The sequence below is a fragment of the Chiloscyllium plagiosum genome, chromosome 21 (assembly GCF_004010195.1).
Source record: "Chiloscyllium plagiosum isolate BGI_BamShark_2017 chromosome 21, ASM401019v2, whole genome shotgun sequence".
NCBI classification, from domain to species: Eukaryota; Metazoa; Chordata; class Chondrichthyes; order Orectolobiformes; family Hemiscylliidae; genus Chiloscyllium; species Chiloscyllium plagiosum.
Window position 1 is genome coordinate 33,343,920 of NC_057730.1, and position 12,847 is coordinate 33,356,766.

General features: G+C 40.3%; 1 protein-coding gene across 1 annotated transcript in view; it reads left to right on the top strand.

Annotated features, from left to right (window-relative positions):
- Positions 1 to 12,847, top strand: part of LOC122560734 (probable helicase with zinc finger domain) — a 396,873-nt gene that overhangs the window by 323,332 nt on the left and 60,694 nt on the right. The window contains exons 25-27 of the mRNA XM_043711726.1: positions 121 to 544; positions 3,181 to 3,427; positions 9,113 to 9,578. Of these exons, the coding sequence (XP_043567661.1) occupies positions 121 to 544; positions 3,181 to 3,427; positions 9,113 to 9,578 (1,137 nt within the window). The remainder of the gene's footprint in view (positions 1 to 120; positions 545 to 3,180; positions 3,428 to 9,112; positions 9,579 to 12,847) is intronic.

Genomic DNA, 12,847 nt, shown 5'->3' on the forward strand with positions numbered 1-12,847 from the left:
AAACAGAACACTGACTTGAACAAATCAATCATGATACTTTGTCATGAAGTCTTTGACAGGCCCTCAGTCCCCTTGTGAAATGTACACATGTGTGTGATATGTTGTTTATTTATTTTTCAGGTTCAAGATGGTCCTGTATGGCTTTCTGACAACTTGATGAACATGACTTCAAATATGAAGTTTAGTCCTGGTCATAAGAATATTCATGATCAGTCCTATTCACAGTTGATATCACAACAAGGTTTTTGTTCACAGAATATTCAGAGTCGATCTTTTAACCAGCAAAATCTGTGCAGTCCCCAGAAACATCCTATAATTTCTCCTGGACAGACACCAGGCCATTCTTGTTATATTCAAGCTCAGGCAGCATTGCCACCTCAGTTTGACACTACCAACAGAGGTCAGATTTCACCCCGCATTGCAGTTCATCACCAACTGCCACCTGCTTCAGCATCCAGCCCAACCAATTTCTCCAAGCACCATGGAGCTCAACATATTCATTTTGATGAACATGACCACATCCTCCGAGGGCAAGCTCTCTTGGGTAAGTGCCTGAGGCTTCTTTGACATTAAACCCTTTCTTAAGATTGCTCGTGTAATTTGAATGATGCTGTTGGCTGTATAACTAAAGCATAGAATAACTAGTTTAATTATGAACTATTTTTTGCCAATTTGATTCACCCAATCTCCATGTAGATTAAGTCACCTATGATTATTACAGTTCTTTTTTGGCTTGCCCAGCTTATTTCCCTCTCTATACTCTGTTCTACTAATAACCTGCTAATAACCTGCTACTGTTAATTGTTACCTACTTCCATCGGTAGTTCCCTATTTCTCATCTCTTCCCAACCTGATTCTATGTCTCACTCTTCTGAGCCAAGGTCATTTCTCATCCTTATGCTGATTAGATCAATTAACCAAACTACCCATCACCTTTTCCAAGCTTTCTGCTTTTGTGAAATGTTGAACTCTTCAGACTCTGTCTTGGTCATCCTCCAACCAAGTCTCTGCAATGGCTATCAGGTCATAGAAATTTATTTATATTTGTACTAACGGTCAATGTGTTTTGTCACAAATACTGGTTGCATTCATAGATTTTTTAACACTGGTCTTTTACCATTTTTTGCAATTTCTGGTTTTATTTCGGAATGCATTCTGAAGTTTGTATCTCTGACCCTTCCCGCCACACTGTGGTTATCATGACCCAAATTGCTACTCTACTTTGTTGTTGCCCTCTAATTTGCCGTATCTCCTCTCAATTGATCCCTTGCCTTCACTATTTATTTTGAAACCCATTTTACTGCCCTTAATATGCAACTCACCAGCAATTATTCCCAGCAAGATTCATTTGAAGGACATCCCTACAGTTCAACTTCCACTTTCCCTTTTACTGGTGCCACTGCCCAATGAATCAAAACCCATTTCTTCTACACCAGTCTGAGTCATGTCAGCATCTCTTATTTACCTCATGCCAGTCTGCTTGTGGGTCATATAATAGTCCAATGAGCTTTGAAGTTCTGATTTTTAATTTGCTCTCTCGCTGCTCATAATTCCTAACTACTACGTCTTTCCTAGTACTGTCTATGTTGTTAATACCTATGTGGACCATGACAACTGGATTCTCCTCCTCCCATTAGAGGTTCCTCTTTAACTTACAGCAGATACAGCAAGCCAACTTGGAAGATTGCTCTTGGCTGCAGACAACTCTGTCTATCTCCCTGACTATACCATGTCCCACTGCTGCAATATTCCAGTGTATTCTTCCACTTCAATAGTTTTCCGTACCAATTGTCACTTCACATATCCAACTTGCATCCACCATTCTCATCTGTACTAATGGCAAGAATCTTGAATCTGTTGTACAATTGGAAAAGATGAGGCTCATCCATCTCCATCTCCTTTATCCCTTTACCAATCTTACTTGCAGTGACACTCTCCTGATTATGATCACTGACCAAATCAGACCACGCTATCCTATTCCTATCTTAAAGGATGTGATCATGTCATAACCCCCACCAAACCACTGTCACCAATGTGTTGCAGGATCTGCACTTCAATTTCCAACTCAATGACTCAGAGTTGAAGCTCCTTAAGCTGCAAACACTTACTGCAGATGAGGTTGCCCAGGACAATCCTTGGTATTACAACACCACCTCTGCCATGCCACCTTTATTATGTGTTAATTAAATGATCTGCTTTGATTAATACAATTTATTGCTCCTTATGATCTTTACAACTGCTAGGAAACCTTACTATTAACAAAACATCACATTTACTAATAAACAAAGAAATACAAACCAACCAATGAACTAGCTGTTTTCCTGTGACATCATGCTTTGATTTAATTCAGAACTCAGTACTGTTTCCTCCACGTTGGAGATTTTAAACATATTGAGGATCTATTTGCTGAATGCATCTGTTCAAGAATGTCCATGAGCCTCTAGCTGCCTGTCATTTGAAGTTTCTACTCTACCCCAATTCTGACATCCCGAACCTAGTCTCCTTTGCTGTTCAACTGGGCCTTAGGGAAACTTGAAGAGTAACTCTCATCTTCCAGTCAGTCACTTCATACTGGCTCATGGACTGACTACAAAAAACTCCATCCATAAGCACTGCATCTTTTTTTTTCAGATTGCAACTTTTGCGAATTTGTTCTTGGTATATACAGTTATTCCAGACTTACATTTTGTTTTTTGTGCTTGTCCCATTATCATTTCTCTTTGGTTTACACTATCATCCTTTTCTTATTCCATTGCATTTCTCTTGCCTTCCACATTGTAACAGATGTTCTCTTTTATTTATTCCATCCCACCATGACGACCTTAAGATTTTCCTGCCTTGTACTTGCTTTGCGGCCTTTGACTTGAAACATTGACTATTTTTCTCTTTTGACAAGTTCGCTGACCTGAATATTTCCAGTATTTTGTGCTTTTGTTTCAGATGTCAAGCCTCTGCAGTATTTTGCTTTTATATTCAAAAAAGATATACCCTCGTCTGCCCTCATTCTTTTCCTCCTTTTCCTTCCTTCTCCCACCTATCCACTACATAAAGGCACAAGTTAATAATTATAGTTTATTTAGTGATAGCTGAGAGAAACTCTGAACTAATTTTTTAATCAATCAGTGTTTCTTGAAAATCCTAGGGCAACTAAGATGAAACATCATTTTGTTTTCTTCCCAGGCACAACAAACTCCTTGTTGAAATCCCATGTTCAGAAGAGTAATCGGCTCCATTCCAGATTCAACCAATGGACTGAACACAGCTACTCAAATCCAGTGCCCAAATTGCTCGATTGTGGTGGTGATATGGACTCTCCAAACTCTGTCAAATCTCACTTTCAGGAATATGCATCCAAGTTCAATCTGCAACCCTTCTATAGTCATATAGGTGAACTACAGGGAGGCATCCCAGTATTTGTGCAGAAAAGGTAATTGTATTACAATTTTGTCTATACCTTGTTATTTACATAGTTATTTACTGTAGGTCTTTCCAAACCATATAATACCCATCTCTGGTATCCTACTATGTTGGTGGGGATCACTGTACTGGATGGAGTCACTGCAGGTGTTCCTCAGAAGAGTGTTCCAAGCCCTCAGTTGCTTTAACAATGACCTACCTTATGTTGTAAGACCAGAGGTGAGAATAATCACTGATGACTGCGCAATGTTATCACAATTTGTGACTCTTCAGTTATCAGGGCAGTCCATGTCCATATGCAGCAAGAGAACATGTAGACTTGGGTGAGTAAGTATCAACTATCATACCTCCTTAGTGTCAGGCAGTAGCCAGCATTTTAATGCATTCACAGGATGTGGGCATTGCTGGTTAGACCAGCATCTGTTGCCCATCCTTAATTGCTCAGAGGTCAGTTGAGCTGTGAGTCTTGAGTCACATGTAGGCTAGACCAGATAAGATGTTCTTCCCTAAAACAACTCCAAAAGGAGAGAATTTACTTACTTAACCTTTTATTGAATGACATTATAATTACTTGGAACCTCTGTGAACATTTGGGTGTTACCATTTACCAGAAACTGAACTGGATCAGCCACATTCTGGTCTCCCTGCTATAGGAAGGATGTGGTGAAACTTGAAAGGGTTCAGAAAAGATTTACAAAGATGTGGCCAGGGTTGAAGGGTTTGGACTGTAGGGAGAGGTTAAATAAGCTGGCGTTTTGTTTACCCAGAGCATCAGAGGCTGAGGGGTGACCTTATGCAAGTTTATAAAATCATGAGGGGCATAGATAGGGTGAATAGCCAAGATCTTTCTCCCAGGTTAGGAGAGTCCAAGACCACAGGGCACAAGTTTGAGATGAGAGGGGGGGATATTTCAAAGTGACCTAAGGGGCTACTTTTTCATACAGAAAGTGCTGCTTGAATGGAATGAGCTGCCAGAGGAATTGGTGGAGCCTGTTACATGTACAGCATTTAAAAGACATCTGGATGGGTACATGAATAGCAAGACCGTAGAGGGATATGGACCAAATACTGGCAAATGGGACTGGATTAATTCAGAATATCTGGTCAGCATGGATGAGTTGGACCATCCTAGCTCTGACTCTGTGACTCTAAGATATAAATACTGTGGCTACAGTAGTAAGTCAGAAATTAGGAATTTTGAGCAAGCCCCTTACCTCCTGATTCCCAAAGCTTTTTCACCACTTAAAGGCACATGTCAAGAGTATGATGGAAGACTTTCCACTTGTCTGAATCAGCATAGCTTACCAACATCCAGAACAAAGCAGCTCACTTCATTCATGCCACATTCACTTCTTCCACCACCAAAACACAGAGGCAGCAGTGTGTGCCATTCACAAGATGCCCTGTAGCAACTTGCCCCCACTCCTTTGATTGCACCTTCTAAACCGGCTGCCGCTGCCACCTAAAAGGTCAAGGCAGGAGCACCATCAGCTGCAAACTCACTTCAAAACTACACAAAGCCATGCACCATCCTGACTTGGAACTATATCCCTGTTCCTTTACCATTACTGGGTCAAAAGTATCCTGACAATACCGTGCGTCTTCCAACTGCACATGGATTGTAACAGTTCAAGAAGGCTGGTTACTACTGCCTTCTCCAGTGCAAATAGGAATGGAAAATAAATGCTGGCTTAGGCAGCAACATCCATGTCCTTCAACAAAAGACAAAAATAATTGCGAGATAAATAATTTGTATTGACTGATTTCATGACTTCAGGAAAGTGCACCATTTTAACAGACATGGAAAGTTTCTTTTCGGTTCCCCTCCTGCACTCCAGAATCTTGTACGTGAAAAACAAGTCTGTGTTCTAGCAAATTAGTTTCCTGACTGTAAAATAGGCAGTTAATACCTGAAGTTTGTTTACATTCCCAGTGTTTGTAATGTTCTCGGGAGGTGGTAGTATAATGGAAATATCACTGGGCTAATATTCCATCGCTGAAAATAGTCTTTGGGGAAATGGTTCGAACCCCACAATAGCAGATTGAATTCAAAATTTGAATTCAATAACAATCTGGGATGAAAAGATAGTTTAATGGTAACCTTGTCACCATCATTGATTGTCATAAATATTGCTTTGTAATGTCCTTTATGGAATGACATCTGCTATCCTTACCTGGTTTGGCCCGCATGTGACACCAAACCCACAACAATATGGCTGACACTTAACTGCCCTCTGAAAAGGTTCAGCAAATCACTCAGTTCAAGATTATTGAGGAGTTAGCAAGTTTTGAAAAGATTTGTAGCTCAGATTGTGGTTCTAGATGTAAGTTTGCTCGCTGAGTTGATCCTCACTGGCATAAAATTCACAGAAGAGGAGGGAAACAACAATAAACTGCCATTCCTAGATGTCACAGTAGAGCAAACAGCCAATGGGAAACATCAAACCAGCGTGTACAGGAAAACAACACATATGGACCAAATACTGAACTACAGAAGCATTCATCCCAAATCCACAAACGAAGCTGCATTAGAACATTATTTCAACAAGCCACCAAACACTGCAGCACAGAGGAACTACGAAGAGCAGAGGAAAATCACCTATACCGCGTATTAAAAAATAATGTGTACCCAATGAACACAGTCTGCCGATTTCTCAGCAACGAACCCAAACAAGCAGACAAAACATGTCCAGAAATCCCAGCCACTCTCCCCCACATCAAAGACATCTCGGAAGTGACTGTCAGACTACTGTGACCTCTTGGCATCATGGTAGCCCACAAACCCACCAACACACTAAAACAGCAACTTGAAAGACCCTATATAGACAACAAGCAGAATGACTGTCATTTACAAAACATCTTGCAAGAACTGTAACAAGCACTACATTTCGACAAACAGACAGAAAGCTAGCCACCAGGATACATGAACATCAGTTAGCCACAAAAAGACATGACCCACCATCACTGGTATCCTTACATATAGATGAGGAAAGACACCACTTCGACTGGGACAACACATCCATCCTCGGGCAAGCCAAACAGACATGCACATGAATTCCGAGAAGCACGGCATTCCAACCGGAACTCTATCAACAAACATATTGATTTGGACCCCATTTACCACTCTCTGAGAAAAAGAACAGGAAATGACATCACCAACCCAAGGAAACCTAAATGCATAAATAGAAAGCGGGTCATAACACCAGTGCTTCACCGGAGGTTTGATGATGATGCTACCTAGTATGGAGACGAAATGTTGAAAATGAGCCTTCCAGCTCAGTGAGCAAACTTGCATCCAGAATCACTAAGGAGTGGAGAATAAATGTTGGAGGAGAAAGTGAGGACTGCAGGTGCTGGAGATCAGAGCTGAAAATGTGTTGCTGGAAAAGCGCAGCAGGTCAGGCAGCATCCAAGGAGCAGGAGAATCGACGTTTCGGTCATGATTCCTGAAGAAGGGCCCATGCCCGAAACGTCGATTCTCCTGCTCCTTGGATGCTGCCTGACCTGCTGCGCTTTTCCAGCAACACATTTTCAGAATAAATGTTGGCCCAGCCAAGGACACTCTTGATCCATGAATGAATTCAGAAAAACACTTTTTCAAAAGTATTAGGGATGGTAGCCATCCCATTTAAGCATTTTACCTACTGGACTTATCATATTAACAATAGAGTTCTCAGGAATGGGAAAATAACTATCAACTCAGTAAGTCCCTCCCTTTTTGACAGGCCACCAGTCTGATCTGCAAAAATGTACCCAATTGATTCTATTTTACTTGCATCGGCCACAACGATAAGGATCCTGTATAAGTTATTCCATAATACTATTATTCTTTCACTGAAGAATTTCTGCCTAAATTCCTTCCTCCCTCCTCTTATTGTTCTTTGATATTTGACCCTTGCACTGTATGGAATATAGAATATAGAACAGAACAGCACAGGGACCAATCCTTAAACCCACTCTGTCTGTGCTGATGCAAGATGCTATTCTAAACTAATCCCATCTGCCTGCACATGGTCCATATACCTGTGTTCTTTGCCTGTTCACCTGTGTGTCAAAACTGTTTGTTAATTGCTTTCATAATGTTGAAAACCTCCTAGTTAAATCTGGTGACATATAATTTATCAGTTGAAAGCAACAATACTGAACATAACTGAAATCCTCTGCCCAATATCCCTCCTTTGTCATACTAGCCTCTCAAACATCTCTTGTCCACTGACTGATGAAAACACACACATTCATTGAAAGCATCTGTGCAGCACCTCACTCAATGATGACCTGTTAACCCACCTAATGCCTGCCCTCAGTCTCAGTGTATGGCACGAAGCAACCTTCTGAAACAAGATCCGCCCACAAACAGTCTTTGGATCAAGAAATGGAAAACATGAGAAGGCACAGATTCATGCAGCACGGAAATAACCTCTTTGGCCCAAGTTGGCTGCGCCGATCAGACCTAATCCCATTTGCTAACATTTCATCCAAATCGACCTGAACCTGTTCTATTCTTAAACCTGTCCAGATATCTTTAAATGTTGTACTTGTACCAGTCTCCACCACTTGGTCGGGCAGCTCGTTCCATACACGCTCCACCTTCTATGTGAAAACGTTACCCCTCCGGTCCTTTACAAATCTTTCTCCTCTCACCTTAAACATAGACCCTCTAGTTTCAGACTCACCCGCCCTCAGCAAAAAGATAACAAAAACTTAAGTTACTGGAAATGCTGAGCAGGTCTGGCAGCATCTGTGAAGAGAAATTAGGGAGTTAACATTTTGGGTCCAGTGACCCTTCCTCAGAACTAGGAAAAAGACCTTGGTTACTCAACCTAGCCACACCCCTAATGATTTTATAAACCTCCATAATGTCATCTCTCAGCCTCTGACACTCCAGGGAAAATAGCCCCAGCCTATTCAACCTCTCCCCATAACTCAAATGCTTCAGTCCTAGAACATCGTTGTCAACCTTTTCTTCACCTCTCAAGTTTAACAACTTCCTTTCTATAGAAGGGTGACGATAATTTCTAAAAGTGGCCTCACCAATGTACTGTACAGCTGCAACATGACATCCCAACTCCTTTATTCAGTGTTCTGACCAATGAAGGCAAATGTGCAAAACACCTTCTTCAGCACCTTGTCTATCTGCAACTCCACTTTGAAGGAACTATGCACCTGCACCCCTAGGCCTCTTTGTTTGGCAACATTTCCCAGGGCCCTAACATTAAGTGTATAAGTTTTGGCCTGGTTTACCTTAGCAAAATGCCACACTTTACATTTATCAAAGTACCTTGTGGCAAACTCCATCTGTCAAACTGCAGACTTTGAACTACCATAGCTTAAGTGGTCCTTGATAAAATGGATCAGAACAGTGGACCTCCTCAGCTAGGACCTGAGTAGTAACCCATTATGCTCATATTACTGAATAGTATCCTGTCTAAATAAAATGCTGAACTAATCACCTATTATTTGGCTTTGGCAATTTGCATTCACTTAATGAATAAATACATTTATGAATATCTACAATCTACATTATACATGCTAATAGGATATTTCAAAATTATGATATGAGCATTATTATTTTTATGTACTGGTATAACGTTTCTGATGTAGCTCTAAATTGAATAGTATTTGGTACACATTTGATTTTCAGTTGTGCATAAAGCATATTGAATGTGAACAATGCTGTCTATTTATTTCATTTCAGCACAGAACAATCATCAACATGGAATCAGTCTCGAAGCCCTGAGTTAGCAGAGATGCCACCTCAGTCCAGGCTACTTCAATATTGTCAAAATCAGTTGCAGAACACAGGACAACAAAATGCTCCTCATCTCTTTGACAGGATGGTTAAAGACCCTTCAAAGTACCCCATATGTAGCCTTTATCCTTTCCCATCTCCTGAGCTACCACCGAACAATTGTTACCCTTTTCATCTGCAGAATCCTCTGCTCCTGGACTTTGCACAGACATCTCATGCTCCGTTGGGACAGAATTATGCAGGAGAAGCATCTTCAGATTTATTGGATCATCATGCCCTGGAAACTATAGGCCACAGCGCAAACTCTACAATCTTAGCTGACAAAACATATACAGGGCACCATTACCATCAGGAGCCAGAGATATCCTATCATTCCAGTATTAACTCAAAGACATTTCAAGGAACAGTTGAGGTAGGGGATGTTGTAACTTATAGTTCTGGTTAATTCTATACTTACAGTTTATGTTTGACCTTTAAAAAATAGATGGTACGGTTAAACTGCTTAAAATCAATTGTATATTTAAAATGTTGTTGTGAAGACTTTGATTTTGCTTGTTCTGTGCAGTAGTAACCTGGATAAACCACTTGGGTTTGATATTTCCTTTAATCCAGATTTATAGAACATACCAGAAGCTGAATATCAGCTTTCAACCAGCAAGACTTTAGTGTCAACCAGCTAGACTCACATGTATACTATTTTTTGAAATCAGAAGTTGCTTTCTGTCATAAAAAAACAAAGTAAAGAACTGCCGATACTGGAGATCTCAAACAAACAAAAACAGAAATTGCTCAAGAAACTCAGCAGATCTGACAGCATCTGTGGAGAGAGAAAAAGTTAATTCTTCCTTCCTTCACAGATGCTGCTTAACATGCTAAGTTTCTCCAGTTATTTTTATTTTCTCTTATTGTATTCAGAGTTTATTATGTTTCTATTTTCTGTTAACATTAAGTGTTCTATCAGATATTAGATGGAGTTTAATTTTGATAAATGAGAGGCATTGCATTTTGGTAAAACAACCAAGGGTAGGATTTATACAGTCAAAAGTCGGGCCTTCAGTAGCCTTGTAGAACAGAGAGACTTTGAAGTTCAGGTACATAATTCTTTGAAATTTGCATCACATATACATAGGGTGGTTAAGAAGGCATTTAGCATGCTTGCCTTTGTTGCTCAGACCTTTTAGAGTATTGGTGTTGGGATGTTGTGTTGAAGTTGTACAGGACATTGGTGAAGCCTCTTCTGGAATACAGTGTCCACTTCTGGTTACCTTGTTATAGGAAGGATATTATTAAACTGGAGAGGGATCAGAAGAGATTTACCAGGATATTTCTAGGACTGGAGGGTTTGAGTTATAGGGAGAAGCTAGATAGGCTGGGAATTCTTTCACTGGAGCATAGGAGGTTGAGAGATGATCTTATAGAGGTTTAAAAAATCATGAGGGGTATAGATAAGTTGAATGGCAGGTGTCTTTTCCCTGTGGTGGGGGATTTCAAGACTAGGGGGCATATTTTAATGTGAGAGAAGAAAGATTTTAAAAAGACATGGTGACAGTTTTTTATGCAGAGTGATAACATGTGTGGAATGAACTTCCAGAGGAAGGCATGTATGGGGATAGAGTTACATTGTTTAAATGATAATTAGATATGTACATGAATAAGAAATGTTTGGACTGAAGGGTCTGTTTCCTTGCTGTATGACTCTTAGATGAAGAGCTTGTTTGTCAGAATGTAATTAATAGTAGATTCAAAAATAATCTTCATGCACCACGTCTTGACTTGGACAATATGTATCTGTCACCATTTTTACATTTTTTTCATTTGTTCTTACCTTTGCATCAGGTAGAGCTAGATTATAATTTGAATGAATGACAAAAGGTTGAAACATGAGCTGACAGTTCACTGGTGGGCATCTGTCGCAACCAAAAAACATAACATCTGCTGAGTGACCAATGCTCCTAAATTTCCTAGCTGAGTCCATTTGCATTGTCTGATTCCCTTTTTGTGTAGATCCATTCATGGCAGGATCTAGCACTGGAATCAGGAAGTAGAAATTTAAAGAACATGCGGATAAATAGAAACAACTTGATCCACTTGAGATCTGAACAATGTGAATTGGAGAGAGCCTGTTTCTGTATTCTATACAGAAGAGAAAAGTTTTAATAATTCACATTTTTAACTAATGTTTTGAGTGAGTTATTATTATAGATCTTGCTGCTTGGATTATATTTATTTTGCAGACACTTTAAGTTGCTAATAACCTTTTAGGGTGTTGGAAATAGATTCATTAGAAGCTTTCAAAAGGTAACTTGAAGGAGCAAGCTATTAATAGGTGTTTGGGTAAAGAGCCAAGGAGTGGACTAACTGGATTTAATAGGCCATTGGCTCCCTCCAGTGCTCTATGACTCTTATACTAATTAAGACATTTTTAGTGCACTTACAGGCTGTTTATGATCCCTCCAGCAGGTGCTTTAAATGCACAGTAACAAAATGTACCAGCTGCCATTATTAGTAATTTCTCTTTTACAATGTGCCTCCAACTTGAAGTGTATCATTGTTAAAAATAATATCAAATCTGCATGTTTAGGTGGGTATGACTTGCTGTTTAGTTCGTAGATGTATTCCTCAATGTGGAACTCTGGTAAATATCTTATATTTTCTTGTAAATCTCCATAGAAATTGTTTAAGTGGTTGCAGTTGAAAATTCAGCAAGGGGACCTGCTTTTGATCACAGACCTTTGCTGACAAGAAAAGTGCCTTTCTGAATCTTGAATGAGGACTAGATTGGAGCCAGCATGTGGTAGCAATACATATGTACCTGTCAGGCAGGGAGGAAAGGGTCGTGCGAGGGAGCCGTGGTTTAATAAGGAATTGGAATCCCTTGTTAAATGGAAGAGGGCGGCCTATCTCAAGATGAGACGTGAAGGTTCAATTGGGGCGATTGAGAGTTATAGGGTAGCCAGGAAGGACCTGAAGAGAGAGCTAAAAGCAGCAAGGAGGGGACATGAAAGGTCCTTAGTAGATAGGATTAGGGAAAACCCTAAGGCTTTCTATAGGTATGTTAGGAATAAAAGAATGACTAGGGTAGGAATAGGACCAGTCAAGGATAGTAGTGGGAAGTTGCGTGTGGAGGCGGAAGAGATTGGGGAGACACTGAATGAATACTTTTCTTCAGTATTCACTCAGGAACAGGGCATTGTTGTCGATGAGAATACTGAGGCACAAATAAGTAGAATGGATGGCTTTGAGGTATGTAGAGAAGAGGTGTTGGAAATCCTGGAAAAGGTGAAAATAGATAAGTCCCCTGGGCCTGATGGCATTTATCCTAGGATTCTCTGGGAAGCAAGGGAGGAGATTGCAGAGCCATTGGCCTTGATTTTTATGTCCTCTTTGTCTACAGGAGTAGTCCCAGAAGACTGGAGGATAGCAAATGTGGTCCCCTTGTTCAAAAAGGGGAGTAGGGATAACCCTAGTAACTATAGGCCGGTGAGTCTCACTTCCGTTGTGGGCAAAGTCTTAGAGAGAATTGTAAGGGATAGGATTTATGAACATCTGGAAGTGTAGGTCGTGCCTCACAAACCTTATTGAATTCTTTGAAAAGGTGACGAAGGAGGTTGATGAGGGGAAAGCGGTAGATGTGGTATATATGGATTTTAGTAAGGCGTTTGAGAAGGTTCCCCATGGTAG